Source organism: Nesoenas mayeri, assembly GCF_963082525.1.
Source record: "Nesoenas mayeri genome assembly, chromosome: 4".
Taxonomy (NCBI): domain Eukaryota; kingdom Metazoa; phylum Chordata; class Aves; order Columbiformes; family Columbidae; genus Nesoenas; species Nesoenas mayeri.
Window position 1 is genome coordinate 32,416,985 of NC_137540.1, and position 24,428 is coordinate 32,441,412.

Sequence of the window (24,428 nt, forward strand, 5' to 3'; positions counted from 1 at the left end):
CCACCTAAAGCAAACCCTAAAGATGTTTTTCAAATGTTTAAAAATACCTGATTGCTGCTTTACAGCAATTGGTAGAATATATATACTAAGTAGAGAGAAAATTCTCTTTGTTAGATTTGGTCATTTTGCTGGAAAACCTCTCATGTAATTGCCATCGTCAAAATTTGTGAATGGTTATGCTAATATTTTTCAAGTTTCTGACACATCCTAGATTCCTAGATGAAATTACAATACTGAATGACTTGTGATGAACTTTTTTTTTTTAAGATAAGTAAGCACTGGAAAAATGCATGTGAAAAAGTGTTCACAGAAACAACTACATTTTGCTAGCCCTGCAACCTGAGCTTCCTTATAGAGAATCAAAATAGAGAAATGCAGATTTCCCTCTGTGCACCAAAATTCTTGGAAGGATCACCTTTAGACAGGTATGCCCATTAATTTTTCATCCAACTTTTTGCCAGTTTTCAGCCAACTTCAGATCTACTAAGCACAGAAATAAATTTGCAAGGCTTCAAGATGTAAAAGCCAGAAAACTGACTCTCAGCTGCTGCCATTAAAGAAGCATCAGGCGGAATCTCCTTAAGTGACAAGCTCTACCTGAACAACCACCAGTGAAATCTGTAGCTCCCTGCCTGCCAAGTTTTTGAACTACAGATGAAAACCAAGTAAAAAAGCTGCTGCTTCTTCATGCGGCCTTCAAGATCATTTCAGCTGAAGACCTGTTTGCCTTCAAAGGAATTAGGTGATTCACCAATCACACATTCTGCTTATGGAACAGCTTCCATGAAATCATATTTATGCTAGTTTCAAGTCCTGCTAATCTTGTGTTAAATTTTACAGAACAAAATTGCAGGTTGACTTTTCCCCTACCCCCCCAGCTGATCAGGATTACTGGCATTCACTGATTTCCAAATCCTCCCCATTTTCTTAGGTGTATGTATAAAAATTTAGAAGCCTCATCTAAAAAAGAATGATGCATCTTGTGCACAAAAAAATGCACCTACCTAAATGATGTGTGAGACTGATAAGTTTTTCCAGTTCACTTGAGAAAAAACAAAACAAACCCAAACACCAGAACACCCCACTGAATTGACTTCAAAAATCAGTGATAAAACTCTCATTGATTTCATTGTGACCAGATTTTCAGTTACGTGCCACAGACAGAAATAACCCTTTAATTTGCTTCCAGTAAGACGTATCAAAAATAGTTTAACTCTTAAGCTTTTTTCCAACCATACAGCTCCCATCCAGAACCTGTCCTAGACTTCATACTTAACTCCATAGAGGTTTCAATGTGTTTTTGGTTTTTTGGAGGGTTGGTTGTTTGTTTAAACACACTGGAGAAAATTCATGGACAGTTTTGCATTTGTTTTGCTAATCCCTTCACACAGATAGGAAGCTTTTCATAAAAGAGTCATTAGTACTTTCTCCATTACAGCCGATCTGCAGAAATATTTGCTACTATGGGATACAGTCATAAATTTTAATCCTAAACTACTTTAATGTTCAATATATAGGTTTTTTTTGTCCTTCTTACTACAAAACCCAAAACAATAAAAAAAGACATGAACCCATATAGCACTGAAGGTTTTATTGATGGCTAAAATGCTGTCACTTAAATAGGGTATAGCACTTTAATTCTTATATAACAAGACTAAAAATAAACTGGCTATTAAAGATTTACTTCTGTAAGCCTTTAAATTACCAAAGACATACTGTTCTGCACAACTTTCATGCTGCCACCAAATGACAGCATTCTAGCTGCATAGTTTACATTGTATGCTTTACTGTACAGCAGTGATCTTAAAATTTATCACTTCTACCAATTACGATTTTTTGAATTGTGCTGCAATCAAAAACCATTTTCTTACTTCTCTGCAATTATGTACAGTATAAAACAAAACTTGTGGTAGAAATGTGTGTGATTTGATCATACACAGCAGACATCAAATTTTATTAAATTAGTGACAATACTTATTTTCTGAGATTAGAGTCCCATTCAAGATTGCTTTAACTGACACTGCAGTGTGACACTTTCCAAAGGCATGGAAAATACATCCAATGGACCAGATGTTCCCCTTTTGCTCCACCTTATGACTTCCATGGACAAATCTAACGTCACTGTATATCCCACACAATCAGATCTGTGTGTATCACAACTCACTATCTAGGCTTACTTTGCACTAGAGAAGAGTTTAAATGAAATCTGATAGTCTTCACGTGTCACAAATACTACTTATAGAAGTATGTGTGATCACACATTACTGTCTAGTGGAAGAAAAAACTGCTAGGAAGGAAATGAACATGCAAATCAAGTGCTAAAGAAAATAATTAAAACTAAAAAAAAAGAAAAAGCCCCACACTTAGAACTAGGACAGCATACATAGAGCCAAAAAAAAAGTAGTATTATTCCAAATAACAGTGTGCAGCCTTTAATTTGCAAACCAAATCTTTACTTAGGGCACAAAAAGAATGCCCTGGCAACAACTACACCATGCTAACTGATTCCTGCAGAAGTCCAGGGAAGAAACACAGGCTCTGCAGGAGACCTTCTGATCTCTCTTCAAAGTGATAAACAATGGAATAAATGCAGTTTTTAAAGGTAAGTTCCAATACAGAGAAAATGTGCTAAAACTGTGAGCCAAAACTGCTAATTTCCCCTTCCCGATTCCAAATTATCAAAAGAAATAGACATTAAAAAACAAACCAACCACATGACCAAGAAAAAAAAAATCCCACCCCTTTTTTCAAGTTATTCATCTCTACTCTGGTTTCCTACAGAGGATTTCCCTGTGAGCAAAAACATTCTACGTAACACCAATACTTCATCAATTTCTGGAATGAAGCATTAGCAGTAGTATAAAACGTGCATAAGCCACAACCTGTAATTTTCCCCTTTATGTTAGTTAAAATGAAAACAGCTGCAATAAAAATCTAGAAAAATTCAAATTACCATCTAAATAAAAATTGTTTAACTTGCAAATACCAAGTAATCCCCTCCCTTTTTTTTGAGGACTCTTCAGACAATAGCTGTGAGCCAAAATTCAGCTATTATGCAGCAGAAACTCCCTTAAAACAACATTGCCAAACATTCAAATTATAAATACAAGACCTCCTGTGCATCATAAAAGACAAGACAAATTCTCATAATATAAACAACACTTAGTTTTACTAGCTTTTTAAAGTTACATTGCAAGTAACTGTCATTTCTCCAACATAAATCCCAGATTTGGAAAAGGTCAGACTGGCAGAGAATAGTTGTGAACTGCTTACTATCACTGCTGTGGCCACAGAACCATTCTCAGCATCTACCCAGCATGGCACTTGCCACTGCAGGTACCAGCAGGGCTGGCAAAGTTGCCAACAGCTGAACAGCTCGATTACTTCACTAATTTCTTCCCCTGTGAATAGAAAGCACTTCAGAGCAGCTCAGACAGCAGAGAGAAGCTGTAGCAAGGAGGATTACATGTTTACTGCTTCTTACATGACTGTTTGTAAACACAATGAAAGATTTGTCCCTTCAGGAGTACAAATTATCATTCAGAAATACTTTTTTATTTCTTTTAACTTCCTTCATAAGATCACGGGGAGACAACATGTAAAATTAAGGCTGGAATGACTTAAAAGCTTTTCTTCTTAGAACTCAGTTTTTAAAGTTTGCTGTACTCTGTCATCTATGCTTTGGATAACTGGAAAAAGCAAACAGGTGATTTACAAAGAAGGTCCACTCGTCCTAACCCTGTAATGACTGCGAACAATATGATCTGCAGTGGTCCTTGCTATAGAAGGTCCACTCTGAGTAGTTACGTATGAAAGCTCTCCTACGGAAAGAAGCGCTTTGAAGATCCATTTCATTCAATGACAGCAATAGCAGCTACACCCAGTGGCCGTGTTTATAAAGCAAACTATAGTATTATTATTATATTGTCCTGCTTCTTTCTTGATTATTACTCTGTAATTTAGTATATATACTGTTCCACTACAGTATATACTTAGCATATGTACAGTAAGCAATACTGGTCTAAAATCTAAAAGTGTCACTCAGGAAATTTGCAGTAGATGGCTTCTACGCATAAATTTGCAATTAAGTTTTGGACTCAAGCAAGCGTCTTTCAGAAAACCTGGCTCAAAGTATTTTTAGACTTACACTCAATAGATTCATATAAAAAATTAACTACACACACACACATCTATCCTTGTCATGAACTACACATGCTCCACAAAGAGAAAGTTAACAGCTGCAACTGGTTTGCTGGGATCACACCAAAAAAAGACAAAAGGAAAGAGAAATACAATTTATTATAAAACATGTTGAAACAGCAATGACTTGGTGGACTTCCTGCTCTGTTGTTCTAGGTAGAACAGAATGTGACTGAATGCTCTCCGGAAAGCCAAAACAAAATTAGAGAGTATGCTGCTGCCTCAGAATCGCTTTCTCTTGATAATTTCTGGTTTCCAGCTGACAGGATGAGTTTCTTCAGTCTAAAGGGAAAAAAGAAAAATCCCGTAAGCATTATTTGTAACTTCACAGTCAACTGTAATTAGGATTTAGTTTAAAATATTACTCACATAGTATATATACTCTACTTCAAATGTAACATTATAATTACCTAATCTACTACGTAATTAATTTACCCAAATTAATTTTTATATCACCCCACTGTCTGAAGTACATGATAAGTCTTGTTGTGTTGGGGTTTGTTTGGTTGGTTTTTTCCCAACAAGGACAAACATCAGGTTGTCAACGGCATTTCAGAAACAACATTGCAGTGATCAAAGCCGAGGAACAGCAATTCCAGAGACAGTCCTTCCAGCAATATCTAGATGAGTACTGGCAGATGCCACAGGGTCTACAGTTTCTCCAACTGCAAAATGGATAACCAACTAAGAGTTGCTCCAAGTCTAATTAACAGAAAAATCCCAAGGTTTAATAAAAAGTCTGCTATTCTTTATATTGAAGACATACTCCAATAAACTATACAATAATTTATTTAATGTCTTCACCATTAGTAAGTGGATTCAGATTTGAGAAAAAGAGTTTGAAAATAAGTTATTTACTCTGACTTCTAAAAACTGTCAAGCAAAATGATCAACCTAGATCATATTCAGAAGTACAATAAATCTTTAATATTTCATCTTTTTGCTAATTCACGTTTTAATCAATACAACCACACACAGTTTTCTTCTGTCTTCAAAACACAATGGACATTACTCTATTAAGATTTCTCCAAACTTTACCACAAAGAACTTTTGCAGAAGGCTTGATAAACCTGACACTTATTTGTAGTTAATAAGCAGTTAATAAGAAATCAGGAGTGCAGAAACTCGCTGCTGTCCTCTTATTATGCACAAACATTGCTTTCAAACTTCAATAAAATGGATTACACAAGTCTGTGCATGTCTCTTACTGGTATGTGTAACATTTCCTTGAAATTTTATTTCACGAAAAGACATTAAAAAACCACTTTGACATACCGCAGTATCATCTTCTTTGTATACTTTAATGGTTTTATCAGCTTCAGCTGTTAGCAATCTGCTTTCTGACTGGTCAAAAACACAAGCAAATATTCCTGATTCACTGTCCAAAGAGCCTGGCTGCACAGCTGCATGTACTCTCTGGAAATTGTATCCGGTTCTCCAGTCCCAAAGATGCATAGTACCATTATCAGCTAAAACAAACAAACAAACATAGTTACTATTTTAACCAGTTAATTTCTATGGGTTTTCTAAAAACACTATCATGAACAACATCAGCCATACATCAGCTGTAATCGTCATGTAGAGTAACTCAGTATACCCTACAAGGTATTGTTTAAGAAGGCTGATAGAAGCTTCCTCAGAATCTCATTCAGCTTTGCATCAGATAACCCAGGGAGATGATACACCACATCACAAGGCAACTGCAGTAAGTTGCTTTGGAAGCACAGTCAGGACTAGCATTCTGAAAACCAAGCTCCCTGTTCAGTAGCTCCACTAAAGCTGAATGAAGAGGGACCATCCTGTCAAACAGATTACAGACATCAGGAGTCTGTAATGGGACATGGGCTTAATGTTTGCAGAAGTTTTATTTCAAATACAGTTTAAACCACTGTTGGTATTACTGCTACCAGCATCAGTCACAGGGTATTCACAGCAATCTGAATTCTCTATTCAGAAGAATGCTCTCAAAGCAATTTTTCAGTTACAAAAAACAACCACCTCCAAAACATTACGTAGCCAAAACAGATCTATTAAAAAACTATTCACAGCTGCCAGCTAGACAAGAAATCTAGATGCTTCAGGAAGGATGTTTCTGCAGGAAAATACTCCAAGGTAACCTCAACTTATTTTAATTCAGCATCGACTTCTTTGAAGTTGCTGTAGATAGCATGAGGATGTAAAGCATGGGAATAAATATTCAAATTTTATTTTTTAAAAAGCCACAAATAATATTAATGAAACAATAGGGGGATTTTGGTGGACAAGGAACAAGTTCTTATAAAGCCTCAACTATGACTAACACAAAACAGTCCTACAAAGACCTTCTAGAAGTGTCTTCAAAACCATAAAGGATGAAATATTAGCCCAGTCCTGTATTTTGTCAAGTTCTTGCTCTCACTATGAATGTGCCAGTTGTCGAAGAGAGATTACCCATATTTTAAAACCAAGAGCCTCCTTTATATGTACTTGAAAACATAACCAGAGTAAGCTGACAATATAATTAGCTATCTTCCAACTCCTGCTTAGCACATTTCCATCTCGCTCCACATCCCAAGCCTACAGGACATACTGTATCAATGGGACCAAGAACACTTGGGATCAAACACATTTCAGGGTTCCAACGTGTAACTTAACTGTTACTTTTTTTGTTATGCTCTGGTTACAAATACAGATATGTTTTTCATAAGTATCTGCTTCTGCAAATTTATGGAACCCATTTTAAACTGTCTTATCATATGCGATATTGTGAATTGAGTCCCATCCTTCTTCGCAACTACCCAAAAGATTAGACAAGGAAAACCAAAAGCTGAAAACTCAGGCTCTGCAAGTTATGTGGAACAATACAGTCTAGCCTATTAATTCACTTTCCTCTGACTGCTAGAGCTCTCTCAGGACTATCTCATGATTAAGCATCTGGTCTAGGACCTCAGAGATTTGGGTTTAACCTCCTGCTTTAACTCTCTTTTCGATGCAATCTTGGACTGTTTCTCTAGAGCTCAGCTCTCAAGCCATAAAATTAGCACTTCTTTTTTCCACACTATGTACTGATTTCCTGTTTACAACAGCATCTAGATTAAAAACACACTTATCTCCCCACTACATAGACGCAATGCCTTAACAAAAAAATCTGTTTTCAGCTGGGATTTCCAGAAGCTACTTTCGAAAAAGCTGGTCACTAAAATGGTCTACTTATATCCTTTGTCTTATACACAGAACTCTCAGAAACATCAGAGATAATGGTTTTAGTAGCACATAATTCCACCAAAATATTTTTATTACAGTGCTTGGGTAATTAATATATAGAAAAATCCTACCCGCATTATGAAATAGATTTTCTTACCTGAAATTATTCATGATCAGATACAGCATTTGGGTTTCTGCTCCCACCCCCACGACACAGATACATGAATACAAACTAGTAGTTCAAAGACTTTGGGGGTTCACGCATCACTAACAATACTCTAATGTATCAGATGACTATTAAATTCTTGAATCTTCTGATTCAGGCTCAGGAGATCACGGAGGGTGGACTCAGGAGCCTTGTGGCAGCAGCCTGCTAAGAAGAGGAAACCTCTTCCCTGCTGCAGATTAAAATATGTTCCAAATACATTTTTGTGCATGGAGCTCAACAACATCCAAGAAAACAGAACAAACCCTACTCACTATAAAATTAAGCTGTATGCTGTAGCAGGTTTATAGCCTCAGGTAAAAGAGAGCTCAGCAAGCATCTTTGTTTAAGGACCTCTAGCCAAATATATATGGGGGAGTGGAGAGGGGAAATATGAACATGTATTTCTCATTTTTACCTCCGGAGACCAGAACACCATCAGAATTTACAGCCAGTGTGTTGATAATAGCATTGTGACCAGAGAGGTTCTGAATGAAGTTTCCATCTGGGAATTTCCACTGTTTAATATTATCTGGTGAACCAGATGCAAATGTGTAACTGAAAGAAAATAAGCACAGTATATTAAAGTTCAAAATTGCCATAGCAAACATCCTTCATTGAAACTTCTGTTATATGCTAGTTGCAAAGTTACTTAACACTAAAACTGCTTTTCTGGCATTTTAACTTCACATAGAATGAAGCACTTGATGAAGTAATGAATCACCTTTCCCCATTGTTTTCTTTCTTTCCCATAAACTACCTGAACTTTATAAATCCTATGCTGTATAGAATGCTAATATGGAAACGAAGATGGAAAGTGCACATTAAGTTCCTGTCAGTTGCTATTCTAGAAAATTTTCAGGTGTAAGGGCATCATCAGCAAAGGTATCGGAGTAGGGGGGAAAAGACACAGAACAATAAATGCAGTATTGGATAGTCCTCCAAAACAACACAGCCAAGAAAAAAGCACTGCAAAAAAGTGAACTACAATAGATAATTTGTTTTACTGAGTTACATTAAAATAATCAATTCCCTCATTTTAACATGTGCAAACGAAGTTATTGGGATATCACATAAAAGCCACAACATGTAAGCAATTTGCTATCTGTTTAATAGAATCTTCAATAACAAAACAGATTATGAAAAAAAATCTGTAATCTTAAAAAAAATAGAAATACTGAAATATAAAAATATTAGGCTGATACTGCTTGATAAAAACACTTCAAGTATTTTTTTCAAAGAGATATGATCAATGAATCTGAAACTTGAGGGGGTTTTTTGCAGAATGTAAGTAAAAATAGAGTTTTTCTTTGCTACAGCTAAAACGTATAGCATGAAATTTTTGTAATTTTTCAAACACACAGACTGGATGAGAATTAATTCATGTCAAATACTCTGAATTTGTGCACTGAAAAAAATTCGTTTTAAAATACTGAAGGTGCAGCAGTACCACAGTTCTATGTGAAATCCCCTTCTCCATTGTTTTAATGAGGAGTTATCCAAATGGGCAACTGTTGATGCATCAAAATATAGTATCTAAATTGAGAGCACTTCCAACAACATCCACCTTCAAAGATGAAACACTCACAAGAAGTTTCTTTTCAAAACCAGTTAGATTGAAGTGTCTTGCACAGTGAAGCCAATATTAAAAAAAACCTTTGTAGTAATCCTTTAGCATTTATTCATACACAAAAACTTTTACAAAAATACATCACTTTCTTCTAACAATCATTCAGTTAGATATTTATTATTAGCCTTGCAAAGCCCAGTGTCACTGATTTCTCGAGGACTGCATCAAAAGCACATACATAACTCTGTGGGGTCTAAGACATTCTCAGGATTGCTAATGCATGCCAGTGCCAACACTGTGGTAGCACAGAGCAGTGGAAGTATTTGAAAACTCATATGTAGATTTTACAGCATTTTCACAGAATCACAGAATGTTAGGGATTGGAAGGGACCTCAAAAGATCATCTAGTCCGATCCCCCTGCTGGAGCAGGAATGCCTAGATGGGGCTACACAGGAAGGTGTCCAAGCAGATTTTGAATGTCTCCAGAGTAGGAGACTCCACAACCTCCCTGGGCAGCCTGTTCCAGTGTCCTGTCACCCTCACTGAGAAGTTTCTTCTCAAATTTAAGTGGAACCTCTTGTGTTCCAGTTTGAACCCATTACACATTGTCCTACCGTTGGCTGTCACCGACCGTGACACTCACCCTTTATATACTTGTAAACACTAATAAGGTCACCCCTCAGTCTCCTCTTCTCCAAGCTAAAGAGACCCAGCTCCCTCAGTCTTTCCTCATAAGGGAGATGTACCACTCCCTTAATCATCTTCATTGCCCTGTGCTGGACATTCATCCAGCAGTTCTCTGTTCTTCTTGAACTGAGGGGCCCAGAACTGGACACAATATTCCAGGTGTGGTCTCACCAGGGCAGAGTAGAGGGGAAGGAGAACCTCTCTGGACCTACTAACCACCCCCCTTCTAATACACCCTAGAATGCCTGGCCACAAGGGCACAGTGCTGGCTCTCGGTCATCCTGCTGTCCAGCAGGACCCCCAGGTCCCTTTCCGCTACACTGCTCTCTAACAGGTAATTCCCCAACTAAAACTGGAACCTGGCGTTGTTCCTACCCAGATGCAATATTCTACACTTCCCCTTGTTATATTTAATTACATTTTTCCCCACCTAAGCTGATTTGGTTTTCACATTATTATGTCCTACCATTCTAAACCATCACTCATGTTGGCTTTATGTTACCACCCAAAGTCACGAACTGTGAAAGTATAAAAGAATGAGGAAAACTTACTGTCTCGGATGTAACACTACTGCTCTTACAGATTTCTTGTGATTTGTTAAAGTAACACGCGTTTTTCCTGCCACTAAATCCCACAGCCGTATGGTAGTATCATGACTACCTACAATGAAAATTAAAAAATAGTAGAAACCATCATGTTCATGCTATCATTGTTATTATTTTGATAGGGCAGCCAAGACTTTATATGTGAAACAGAAAAATATTCTGCTTGTTACAAAAATATTATACTAATGACACCTCAGAAGAGAAAGATTCTGAGCTATATCTGTCTTTTTACACAGTTTGAAATTTGAGAACTAAGTAGTTACACAGCAAAGCTAGATTTTGACATAATGGGAAAGAAGATGAAGTTTATATTTAACCATAGTACTAGACACTTCTTAACTGAATTGGGGGGAACTGTGAAATATCACAGAAAATGCAAGTCTCAATACATATTACAACAAAAAATGTAAACACCAGAAACTAAAGTAGTGCAGAAAAATGTTCAAACAACGCACAGCTATATTTGCTTAAACATACCATGTAATAATTGAATGGTCTATTTTCAACAGAAAACTAATAAGAGACATTGATTAAATTAACAAAGGTAACATGACGAACCTCACGTAATTACCGAACAAATACATTCAGGATTAGGTTTTTCAATCACGTTACTTGAGAAGCCATGCCCACTATACCTGTAATAATCTGTGGTTCTGCAGCTTGGCATTTCACTGTTGCTACTGCATTTGTGTGTCCTGATAGTGTGTGCACACTGGCTTTCGTCCTCACATCCCAAATCTATGAATTCACAGTAAATATGTCACCAAGGTCAATAACAGGTGCATATTCAATATATTTTAGGCATTGTCATTGATTACATGAATTCTTAACCATGGTTCCTCAGATTAAACAATGGCATTTAGGTTTTATTTTTCATCCAACAATTCATCACACAACTGCCTCAGCTGGCCAATGTAAAGGGGAGCAGTGAGCCTGCTAATGAATCTCTAAACAAAGAGATAATTTAAAGTCACTTTAAAACCATACCATCTACTAAATACTAAGTGATCCTATATATACACCACGTAGTCTATCTACCAAATTAAGAAATAAAACATTCTCCTGACATGATACTGCATTTTTGTGTATTCAGGCTTCAGTTTTATCCATAATGGAAGACAAAGCTAACATAAACATAAATTACTATTTTCATCTTGATTACTGTTAACTTTGGTAAGTATTCACTTTTACAAATGGAAGATGCTGAAACACACTGACATATCAAGACGTTAAAATGTAACAATGTTATACTTACTCGTGCTGTTGAATCTCTGCTACATGTTACCAGTACATCAATTGTTGGATGCAAGTCTAAACCATAGACAGCACTTAGATGACCATGGTAATGTCTGATAACCTAGATGAATAAAAAAAGTACACACACTTTAACTGGATATTTGAAATAATATTCTAAATGCTTTGATTTTTATTTTTGCCACCACCAATTAATTCCAATTAAACAAACTACAGCTCACCTTATTGTATTCAAGATCCCAGCATTTCACTTGTTTGTCTTCTCCACAAGAGAAGAGGTACGGACTTCTTGCACTTACTATCACCCCTCGTACAGTACTGATGTGTCCCGTCAAAGACAACTTCAATTTGCCACTAGCAAGGTCCCAAATCTGCATCAAAATAGGTATTTTGAGGTAGACAGGTAAAAGCTACACAGTGATAGTCTGGGTAGACAGCCCAGATGTAACTGATACTGCTGCATTTTAACTTAAAAATTATAGTAACACCAACATTTGCTCTCCAGTTACTACTATATAATAAATGAAATATCAAGAAGTAACACTCCACAAATCCTTTATGAGTAGGTACTAAAAGAAAAAATGTTCTTCAGTTCATTATTCTGCAAGCAGTAACTAAGAAATGGTTTCCAAGGGCTGAAGACTTTTAAAATAAGAGAACAACAACAAAAAAATCATCCTCCCAAACTTTGTCAGTGATTTCTTCCAACCTCTTACCTTTATAGTTCTGTCAGCAGAGCCAGTGACAAACCACTGATTCCCGGGTTCTACTGCAATACATCTCACCCACCCCAGGTGACCACTGATAACCTTTAGAAAAAAACAGAAGTTTTTCTATATCAGAAAAAATACACATACATATCTCAACATAATTTTCATTCTCCATCACTGGAATTTGTTAGCATTCACGAAGAAACACATGCTTCCCAAAAAGGTGAAATGTGAAATTATATCTGAAGAGAGCCTGAATTCTACCTTCGTTAAATGAAGAGACTACTAGAAACTCATGTCACACACTAGACTTGGGGACCTTGCAGTAAAGAAAGACCCTGCTCCTATAAGCACTTTTTCAAATCCTTCGAGAGTCCATAACTCTGTGGTTCAACACTTGAGGCTTTGCAGAGAAAAGACTGTATTTAAGGCACAAGATCCTTATGCTGCTGTATAGTGCTTATATAATCATAGTTAAAGAACAATTATATAAAATCATGGTTATTAAATCACATTGCCATAGAATATCTACCTGTAAAAGCACGCCACCACCTCCTTTTCCCCAAATAAGAAGTAACATAAGTATGTTGGAAACTTTCTGGCAACAAAATACTGGAGATGGATCTCACAAGGAAAGCTTGCATACAGCAGCTTTTCCATTTCTACAATTTCTCCAAAGTCAGACAGCTAAAATCAAACCACCCAGTTGTTTTCACTGGATGTCATACTTCATGTACTGTCATACAGCTCATTTCAAAAAAGCCTATAACATACAAAAAGTTCTTAGGCAGAAAAAAGGCAAAAATACTTTGGAAAGCCAAAGTGGATTCTTCTGACTAGACGAGACCACAGCCACATACATCTGAGATGGCTATCTTGATTACTTCATAGTCTAGGCCTAGAAACTGGCATTTCCAGGGCAGAAATCCAAGGAATAAGTTATCTGACCTATTTTAATTCCTCATTTTTCACAAATGGCCTCAAACCAAGCTTTGGAAGACCAGTTGAAATGCAGATCTTAAGCAACAGGTAAGATGAAATCCACATCTGGTGTTCCAGCTGTGTTTCTACTTCTGAGTTGCCTGAACAAGCTTTTGTCCTGTTGTGCAAGGATTTTGACAGCAAATCTCCACTAAAACTGCTGACACATAGAATCAGTACAGTGACTTGAACTGTATTTACATTCTCTCTCTGAAAAGCAAGTGCTTCTAACAAGTAGTTATTTTTCATTTGTTTACCTTAAATCTCTCATAGGTTTATTTTGTTGACTTTTTTTTTCAGATTACATTTGCTTTAGATTTTATGAAGAACACATTCTAATAGTGCTGTATTTAAAAAATGTATACATCCTTTTGAGCTCATGTGTTTTTTAAAAAACTAGTTTAAGATTAGCCTTAAGATTTATGACTAATGCAGCACACAGGACTCTTCCGAAAATCTAAATGGCTACATATGGTGCTATATTTAGATGAACAGCACTAAAACAATACAATTCTGGTACCAGAGCATGAGATTTTTAAATATCAGGAAAGCCTGACATTACTAACATAATATTCACCCCTTCTCATACAAAATATGAAATTCCTTAAATTTCATAGTAAGAAGCAGCCCTTAGAAAAACATACATGTACACATGCAAACAGATGCACCTGAAAAGTTAAAGACATCTGAACTAATACATATGCTTAGAGATTTTCTGTTCAACTCAGCTACCCTGTCATTCACATTGCCAAATATTTTTAAAGATGATATGAGATTTTGGGAGAAAGGCTATTATTAGTGCTTAAGAAAATTAAAAGGCAAATCAGACTATTTCAAAAACACAACTAGAAGTCAAGGAATCTGAACTGCAAAGATAACTTGTGATTAAAGTTTTCAGCTTTTCTTTCCCCACTTTCACAGCAAGTAAAAGATGTGTGGCTGACTCAGACACTGACTATCTTTTAGAGACAATTTCATTATGTTAACATTGCTAGAGTATTTCTTTAACATACTATTAGCATCAAATCCTGCACCTTGCCTTTGAGTTCCTCTACCAAATAATCTGACTAGAAAACAAAAAAACAACTCTAATTTATCATAACACAGCTAAACCTACATAAACAAAAGACTAAAATCAATAATATTCACAAAACGTTTTGCTAAATAGAATGAAAAATGTTTGTAATCCAATCTTTGCTATTTAAGAAGAGAGTGTGCATATAAAACTTATTTGTGATCACTTTTAATTTGATTATGCTGTGAGGTCTTCATATAACATAATGCATTCATTTACTTTCACATGCGTGTTTATGTCACACATCTGTAACTTACTCTGTACAGTTTCCAAGGTGGATGCCACTGAGGTTTGGGCATGGTTGGAGCCTTCTTTGCCATTAGTGCAGAATTTTTGTTTCCACCAGCTTCCACCATAGCCTGTAGGTTTAAAGGAAGATTATTATCATACTTTACAACTCACCTCTTTGCTTAAAACCTAAAGCTTTCTCGCTCCGACATCTGAACAATGATTAAATGTAGTCAGTCAGGAGATCTCCACACAACACACAAATGAATCCAGAAGCAATCTGGTGAACACTATGTACTGGCCACATAAGACATGCAAACTCACCCCAGGAGGCTGTGAACGTTCAGGTATTCCAGCATGCCTGTAAATATCACCCACACCAGCAGCTGTCCGATTTGCATCCAGCCTAGGTTGAACAAGAATGGTTGATGGATTGGCATTAGCTTTGTCTTTCTCTAAGTAAGTGATAAGGTATCACAAGGTGGCATCCAGTCCAGTGCTGTATATCTCTAAGGATGGAGACTCCACAACCTCTCTGGGCAACCTGTTCCAGTGCCTGACCACCTCCAGGTAAAAGACAATCGCAAAGCCAGCCCCACTTTTTCGTCTTGTATCTAAACAGAATTTCCCTTTTTCCATCTTCTGCCCACTATCTCTCATGACAGCCAAGGAAAAAAAAAAAGAACAAAACACACATGTACAGAAAAATTATGCCTGACCACACTGAACAAAGTGTTAATGAGGTAACACAGCAGTACCTGGACTGAGAAGCAGGAAGTGCTACTGCTAAGGATTGTGCTGCAGATTCACTTGGCATCCTCTGGACCTTAGTATCTGCTGTTAGAGCCACACCTTGGAGTGAAAAAAAAAAAAAAAAAAAAAATTAAATTAAATTAAAATAAACAAATAAAAAGCCCCACCACAAACCAAAAACTACCGCAAAGACAATTTTGTTAGAAAGAAAATCCAGACAAGTATATTATTCAAACACATATATACACATACACCTGCAAACAAGGACTCGTCACAACCCTGTAATATTAAATGCCATCATTCAATGACATCATTTTTCATGTGCGAGTCAAATGTACTGAATTTTTTATTTTGGCCCAAATCCTTTCCATTTTGATTCTATTATATATATAGGTACACAATTTCTAGAGCAGAAAATGGTACGATTCTGTCACTGGAAACAAAAAAAAGCCTTAACTGGGAGCAGCAGTCCTCTTTTTTTTTTTTCAATTCAGTTTCAACTACTAGGGAAATCCAAACATCACAAAAATAAACATGATATTGAGAAGTATTTGCTAACTTAGATCCTTTAGTGCAGTTTATCCCAGAACACTTATCAGCCACAAAACTCCCTGCATCAATGTTATTAAAGATTTCAATGGCATTTCTCACTTCTGTCAACTAAGGATTTATGGCGACGGGAAGCCTGCTCCAGCAAATATGATGTCTAGTTCTTATAAGAAGGCAAAAATCCCATGCAAGCACTCAGAGAATTTTACTTACCGGGACCAGGTGGGTATGGATGCGTACCAGTTATCATATACTCAAGTTCTTCTCCTAAAGAGCAAGAGAATGACATATTAATGATTACACATTTTATATTGCACTGCAAATTATGTATTTCAAACAGGAAATACAGGAAAAGAGAGCAGGTCATACATAGAAGTGATCACTGGTTTCTCCTGCTAATGTTCTATATTTAGACATTTCCTATTTTCACTAATTTGATCTGTTCTGGTTACCTCAGTTTTCTTAAACTCAAGAGTAAAAATAATGCTTCTAAAATGGTGACACCACTTTTTATCAAGAGGAACTCTCTCTCAAGATAAAAATCTTCAGACTGCCAAAGATGCCTTTTGAAGTAGTTATCATGGAAAAGGATTCAAGTATACAAACAGCAGTGGTGTCTGGAACCTAAACTACTCAAGACAATTGATTGTGTGAGGTATCAGAAGAGAAAAAGGTTATTTTCTTCCTAAAAAAAACCCAACAAACCGAACAAACAAAAAACCCAAACAACACATCTTCTACTCTCAGAATACTTCCAAATAAAGTACAATGGGAAAAAAAGATCTCAACCAAAATAAGGTGGCAATTGACATTCTTTAGAAGTTTCTATATGTGATCTACTTAATACATACACAGTTGATATATAACCAAACATAGGTTGAAAAAAAGCCAGTTGTTTGTTTTTTGGGTTTTTTTTTTAAGTTTTCTGGTTTAATAGTTGCATAGCTAAAGGAAGTCTGAAAAATATATGAAAAATGGTATTTTGATTTCCATCTATCTCCAATGGATCAACATTGGACTGCATTCTTCAGATTTTTCATCAGTGAGACTGTCACAAAAGAAAGGAAAAATACAGCACCATGAGTAAACTAACCTTGATTTCCAGGATACTGTTTGTGTCCATAAGGATCCCCAGTGTTTGGACCGCCTTTCTCCCTCAAGTTTTCTTTAAGAGTAGGCATATGCAACACAGAGCCATACTCTGTACGCAGCTTGACTGCCATCTTTACTTTGTGACTGTTGAAAGAGTAAAGCATACTACTTATTAAACCCCTATTTCTGAATTGTTTTCAAGTTTTGAAATCTTTTAGAGAAGGTTTTATGTGACTTGACAATTCTAGTAGTTTTTTTTCAAAACAACACTGTTAACTGTACAAAAACATATGAACTTCTGACTTGGATGGAGCTATCACTAACATAATTTAAAACTTTGAGGCATACCAGTACTGATTGCAGTACTTACCTTTCTTCATCTAGCAGGATTGGCTTGGCATTATCAGCTACAAACATATCATGGGTTCTCTTCAAAGATCTGAACACAAGCGTGTGCACAGAATGCTTTTGGACTTCCTAAAATAAAGAATATTTAAATACATAACTAAATGAAACACTGAAAATGGAAACGTAAATTGAACTGAGTAGCAATTAATACTTCAGTATTGTTAGGTGATACAGAACTATTTAGTTCACAGAAAACACCGCTCTTCTTTGAAACTAAAAAATTAAGTTTATCTGTTGATTGTTTTAATTCAGTGTTTACTCAAAATAACACTCCCTTTCTTGGAAACTGACAAGACTCTGAAAAGCAAGTCAAAAAACTTTGATCAAACTTTCTGCACTGGCATCTACATGACAAATCCATGAGCGTGCAGGCTTCTGTGCAGTGGCACTCTACATAACCACAGCACAGTTTACTGAGATAAAACTTGGGATCAAACCTGACCCAACTTGTTTTCATTTTATAATTTTTGATACTAAAATTAAAACATACTTAAAATCTCATTTGAGAACTAAAAAGCAGCATTAAAAAGCTGTTAACTTATATAAAAGTTATCAACAGCACAATTCACATTTTTATTAATATTTTCCTTCCACTGGGCAAAATAATCATTAGAAATCTCAGCCTGCTTACTTAGGTACAAAACCAAACTCTCCATGACTGTATTTGTTCTGTCTGTCTACAATGGCAACAAAACAGAAGCTACATTTATAACTTTTAGCACTGGATACCCCTCATCTGCCCAGTCTATAAGGTTCACTACACAGATGCTCTCCCTGTTAAGCTCTTCATGGGTTCTGTTTTCCTGCCCTGGAAGTCATCCACTCACCAACCCATTTTGCAGTGGCTGTTACCCTCCCAACTCAGTCGCACACACACAAAGTTATTTGCTCTCAGTGAGCTCCTGCAAGCTCCAGGTATTATAGTGGGGAAAAACAACAACAAACAAACAAAACCAAAAAAACAACAAAACCCACACCCAATAGCATTTGGGATTGGGTTAGGAATTTCATACAACTGTAGAGAGAAATAAGAATTACAGCAGGAAATTACTATCCAACAACAACAGCTGCTACCACACGGGTAGCAGATAACACAATGCCTCCCCAACAGGGAAGAAACATCTACAAATATTTTTTGACAGATGCTGCTCTGTAAAAAATGGCTAGTAGTTGTTACATTGGGCAGCAGTCTTTGTGTCTTTTTCCATGTTTCTGACAACAACATTTGCTTTTAGAAGTGCACAGTATTCACCCCACAGTAACTACCCCCCAGCCTACCAAACCAGTAGCCTTCTCCCCACCTTTACTTCCAAGACCTCATAAGAAAACTACCGTTTTCTTGACTAGCTGACAAAGCCACTAAGTCACCGGAGGTCAGCCACCACAGCATCATCCCACCAGCCCACAGCACCAATTCCATATCCAGGATAAGTTTGGCAGAGCAAAGCTGCCACAGGCAGCTGACTCCTGCTCCAGACCCAGGCTGAGCACACAGACCTGCACCACAGCCCAGGCCAGGAGGAGGCAACAGCATTCAGACTGATGGGAATCACCGAATGTTAGGGATTGGAAGGGACCTCAAAAGATCATGTAGTCCAATCCTCCTGCCGGAGCAGGAACACCCAGATGAGGTTACACAGGAAGGTGTCCAGGCAGGTTTTGAATGTCTCCAGAGAAAAAGACTCCACAACCCCCCTGGGCAGCCTGTTCCAGTGCTCTGTCACTGTGAAAAAGTTTCTTGTCATATTTAAGTGGAACCTCCTGTGTTCCAGTTTGTACACATTGCCCCCTGTCCTATCTTTGATTGTCACCGAGAAGAGCCAGGCTTCATCCTGGTGACACTCACCCTTTACATATTTATAAACATTAATGAGGTCACCCCTCAGTCCCCTCCAAGCTAAAGAGACCCAGCTCCCTCAGCCTTCCCTCATACGGGAGATGCTCCACTCCCTTAATCATCTTCGTTGCCCTGTGCTGGACGCTCTCGAGCAGTTCTGTCTCCTTCTTGAACTGAGGGGCTGCCCCGGGGCGGACTCGGCATGGGTGGGAAGGCGAAGGAACCGTCGTGCTCTACCCCCACCGCAGCCCTTTCCTATCAGAGGGGAAGTGGGGGCCCGGGGTGCGGCGCCCGGCGGCCCGCGCACGGCTTCCCCCGCCGCCCCGCCCAGCCCCCTCACAGGCCCGATCCACCCCAGGCAGCTCTCTCCAGTCTCGCCCAGGGCACCTCAACGCCGAGGCAGCGAGGACGCGAGGTGCCCATCGGCGGCCCGACCCCACACCCCACCGCTCACCTCCACCATGGCGCCAGCGAAATCCCTCCGCCACAGCTCTCCACCAACACCTATGGAGGCTCTTCCGGCGCCTGCCCTGCGCCGCACCGGAAGTGATGCGCCGCCGCGCGCGGGGGGAGGGTTAGATAAAGGAGGCGGGGACAGGGCACAGCGGCGGGATGACGGTTGTGGGTTCGATCCCCGCGGGCGCTGTCAGAGCGTGCGGTCGGACTGGGGGGGGGGCGGTCACCCCATGTGGCGCCCCTGGCGACGAGAGGGCTGCAGTGACGGGTACCGACCAGAAGAGCGCAATCTTCAGCTTTCCGAAAGGCACCTGGTGCTTTACTGAATCTGCCCCAGGTCAATGGCTCCCGCGCTGAGGGCGTGAGTCCGCGCTGCTCAGCCTGGTCTTGTAGAAATCCTCGGCCTTTGCGATTGTTTTGGGAAGAACAGCTACAGCTTTTAAGTGTTGTGTTATTCGTGAGTTCTCAAGGATAAAACCTGTTCAGAGAACCACACCTAATGAGGAGAATATGGAAAAATACTCCCAGGACTGAAGTTCAGTCTCTAAGCAAGAGAAAACAGTGTGATATGAGATGTTAACTGTCCTATCTGGTAACTAACTGCCTTTTGGTTAAAAAAGTGTGTTTAGTTTAGGTCCACTGGATGTTAGTTGCTGAAGACTGAAGTTATGCATGAACAAGCGGGCAACCCCTGCACCCCAAGGCAAGGCACACGTTGCAAAAGGGCAGAGGTTGTGGTTATTTTCAAAATTATCCTGATACTCTGGCAGATTTTTCACTTGCCTTCATAAACAGAATAACCAAAATATATGTGACAATTGCAAATAGACACCTACTTTCTTCATGCACACACTCATCTGCTCTTGAGTTGAAGATGTCTTGTCCTCCTGAGTCTAAAGCTGGGATTTGACGCGCACATCTTTTGCAGCCCCACCATCACATTGCTCTTCTTCATCACTACACCAGCCACTTACTATGTCAGTCTGTGTGCCTGAGCTGTGAGCAGTTTGCAAACTGATTTGGGCTAAAAATGATCCAGTGCAACATCTGTTGGTTTGAACCTGTCCTCTCTGTTAGACACAGGATGGCATTAGCCTGGGATTATTTCTGACAGACAAGTTGCCTGCTTGACATAATTACAATCTTTTATTTTTTCTGGAGATGATGGATCATTTCCGGCAGCTGTACTGGTGATTTATATTTAGTTACTTGAGACACAGTGATAACTAGAAATAGGCTCCAGGTGGCTTCCACTCCCAGTCCCTGATCTGGGGTTGAGGTGGGGCTGAGATGGCCATTACTTCATGCCACTAATGGCAGAGGCACATTACCAGCTTGGTTTCAAGCCTAGCCAGCCAGCCACATTTAACATGAGGACCTATTTCAGTAGTCCCACTGGTGATGCTGGGGATCCCTGTTCCGTTTCAGAGCCTCCAGTAAAGGTTAGCACAGCACCTTGAGCAGGAGCATCATCTGTCCTTGCTTAACTTGCAAGCTAGAGTGCAAACTCCACAGGGCAGTGTGTCAAAATGGGGCAAATCTGTTGCATCCTCTCAAGCTAGTGAGGTTAGATTGAAGATACACAAGATTTTAAAAGTGGTATTGGAGGCAAGGGATTTCAAGCTTTTTTTTTCTTTTAAGTTTACACACAGCATAATGTGTGCCCAATGACTGACTGGTTGAGTGACTGGTCCATTTGATGTATGGAAATGGTTTAAGGGCTAATTTCTAGCAACATATAAAGTATCGTGATACAGTTGATTTCTGTTGTCTGTTGAAAGAAATCAGACTTTTTTATTGCCTTTTTAAAGGAATGCAAATTTGAAATATGGATGTTCATGGCAGTCTAGGAAAAAAATTCTCCATTTATATTGTGTAAGAAAATGTCACTCTTATGTGCTGTTTAATGCTATTATTAGTAGTGTTCACCCTGGACCTGTAGTTCTCATTTTTTTACAAGTAAACATTCTCGTCAGAAATTTATGATCTCAGTTAACTTCTTGGTGTCCTTGTAATGCTTTAGAAAATCAGAGGACAAATTAACCTCTGTAATGATTTCATTTTTTAAAAAAGATTTTGTCTAAGGTGAAATTTAGTCCTAGCACTTCAATAAATCATTTCAGCAGTATCAGTTAGCATATGCACTTTATTAACTTTTTTTGTTATATGCAGCTGCTCAATGCCTTCTTGCATGTTAGCTACATCTACGATTCTGGAAATAACAAACTATGTAATTTTCTATTTATCGTTATAAAGAAGGTGACTGGTAGGTTGCATGTGCTTTTTGTACTGTTTGAAGGCTAAAGTGAACAGCTCCTCTTGTTGACATTTAAGAACTTACTTGCTCCCAGAACAAGAAGATAGCATTAATTCCCATTTATGAGAAACCTTTGCAGTAATATTTGTTACCAGTAAAAGGAAGAATTGAGGATGTTCATCTCACCAGAGGTCAACATTTAAGTTTACAGTATTTTTTTAATAGTAGGACACTACTACACCACTAGTTGTTTAAAAGGACATTTCAAAATCAACTGCAATTTTAAAATTTAATTTAGTAAACACTGTAGGTTGTTGTGGCCCACGAAAGTTCTGTTCCCCCACCGTAAGACTGCCTTGGGGGCACATTCAGCTCTGAAGATCTGTGATCCAGTGACCGTGACTCGTCCGACAAGGGTTTGTGTAAAGAGGTTGCACCACTGACACACAGGTCGACACAACAAACACGGGGGCCAGCGAGCAAATAGTCATTCTTAAAAACACACACATCCACCTCTGCCCGTAAGTGCCTTTCAGTACAAAAATACTGTACAAAGGGATGTCCTGGAACACAATCCCGTCCATATTGTATTATTACAGTTCCAAATAGCAGGTGCACTGTGGTGTCACCACCACGTCAAGTCCGGGAACAGCTTCTCATTAACCGTATGGGTTGGAGGAGGGACTATGAAGGAAAAAAAGATGAGGTGCACTGTTTTGAAGAGAAAGCTTCATTGGTAGAATTTCTAAAATTTAAGCCATGGTTTTCGTTGTTCATAAGGCTTCATTCAGTTCTTAGAAATTGTCAGCCTAACTGTAATGGTTGCAGGCACAAGAGAAAGATCACATCTCATAACCAGCATGCTAACTAATGTAGATTAAGTTCTGCTTCCAAAATGTTTTTCTATATACATATACATTTGCAGTTCCAGATTTGGACTGTTTGTTTGCTTGTCTGTCTCTTTTCTGATAAAACTCCCCTGACAAAACCTTTGCAGCGTAGACAAGGCCTCGCTTTCCAGATGAGTGGTTGCACGGTCCCTGTCCTGGGGCATCCGCTCATTTGACATGAAGCCACAAACCTGCTGTGATATGACATACATGTGTTGTTTCTGGTAAGTTCCCAGGGAGACACAACCACCGAACTCTCCTGGGGAAGCCATTGTAGAGTATTGGAGCTGGGAGGGTCAAAGGCTGAGTTTCAAAGGGGAAATCCCATGTGCAGGCAGATGAAGCCTGGGACTTTCCCATGCTGGGACTCTGCAGCAGATTCAATGGCCCCCACGCCAACTGCCATCATCCAGTCCTTGACACGCTCTGCACAAACACAGTCACTGCTTCTTCATACATGGTGAAGAGTATTTAGTGTCTGAAGAAGGACACTGTAAGTTACTGCAGAACATAGTGGTGTCTTCAGAATGAATTTAGGACAAATAATGTACACTTAATTAAGATTTACTTGGACTGAGCCAGGGTAATTTAAGGGTAAGTTCCTATCTCAGGAGTAGTGAGACCTTGTTTTAGTTCCACTGTACCATAAGCTACCTGTAAACCCTGGGTAAGGGTTCAGCATCACTATGTCACTTCATTATATGTAAGATGAGGGTGACCGAACTTCCATCATAGGTACATGGGGGGAAAACGGGATTTAAGGTAAGGAGATGCCCAGAATCAGTCAACACATCTTGACTAGCATCTTTAAGTGGAAATAACATGTTAACAATGTCAGTTTTGTCCGTAGGCAGATTTCTTTAATGACTGTAGTGAGAAGTTTGTGTTCTTCCAAATCCTATAGTGTCTGTGGTGTCCTCATGTAAGGAGTCAAATCTAGTGAAGAGCTCCATGAGCCATGCTGATTTCAGTCCAAGCTGTTTAATAATTAAATCAGTCAGGTTAAAGAGTTTGCATATTTCGGGAATCGCCATTTAGTTTACAAGAAGTCTGACAACAGCACAAATACAGGAAAAAAGGCCTAAACCAGGCAATTTTAGCTGTTCCCATCTCTGTTTATCACAAAATCTCCCACTCCATCCAGCTGGTCTTTGAAATGGAACCTCAGCCCATGGTTTGCATCTCTTCGTGTCTTGAGACATTGACATGACTGACTTCAGAATAGTGTGCTAACCCTCAGCACATTTTATTTAATTCAGGATATTATGATAATTTATAACACACAAGAAAATCAAAGGTCATGCAGACACTGAAATGTTAAAACTCTGCTAAATATGAGATCTGTATTCTTCTAAAGCATCAGATAGCATGTTTGAGTACTCCACTGTGATTAGAAATAACTTCATGCCGTATTGTTTTAAAATATTTAAATAATGTTCGTGACACATACACTTTGTATTTTAAAAAGAAAACCAGCAAATTAATAT

The 24,428-nt window shown here is 38.5% G+C and overlaps 1 protein-coding gene across 2 annotated transcripts; it reads right to left on the reverse strand.

The window, feature by feature from the left end:
- Positions 1-1,805: 1,805 nt before the first annotated feature.
- PLRG1 (pleiotropic regulator 1) lies at positions 1,806-19,878 on the reverse strand. 2 transcript variants are annotated; one of them, XM_080344372.1, is made up of 15 exons: positions 19,793-19,878; positions 17,464-17,570; positions 17,095-17,237; positions 16,215-16,268; positions 15,458-15,551; positions 15,024-15,105; positions 14,729-14,830; positions 12,422-12,514; positions 11,927-12,076; positions 11,707-11,808; positions 11,087-11,189; positions 10,398-10,506; positions 8,007-8,146; positions 5,476-5,669; positions 1,806-4,482 (listed from the first exon to the last, which is right to left on the reverse strand). In XM_080344372.1, exons 1-15 carry the CDS (start codon positions 19,799-19,801, stop codon positions 4,423-4,425), a joined length of 1,542 nt encoding a protein of 513 aa, XP_080200498.1. In that variant the 5' UTR covers positions 19,802-19,878; the 3' UTR covers positions 1,806-4,422. The 2 variants fall into 2 exon arrangements, with proteins under 2 accessions (XP_080200498.1, XP_080200499.1); XM_080344373.1 differs by lacking the exon at positions 1,806-4,482 and adding an exon at positions 4,638-4,865.
- Between the last annotated feature and the right edge of the window lie 4,550 nt (positions 19,879-24,428).

Excerpts from the sequence above, each read along its gene's own strand:
- PLRG1 (XM_080344372.1), bottom strand. Across the intron at positions 12,515-14,728 it reads CACCTTGGAAACTGTACAGA|GTTATCAGTGGTCACCTGGG; the intron begins GTAAGTTACAGA and ends TTTTTTCTAAAG. Across the intron at positions 10,507-11,086 it reads AGAACCACAGATTATTACAG|GTAGTCATGATACTACCATA; the intron begins GTATAGTGGGCA and ends TTTTCATTGTAG.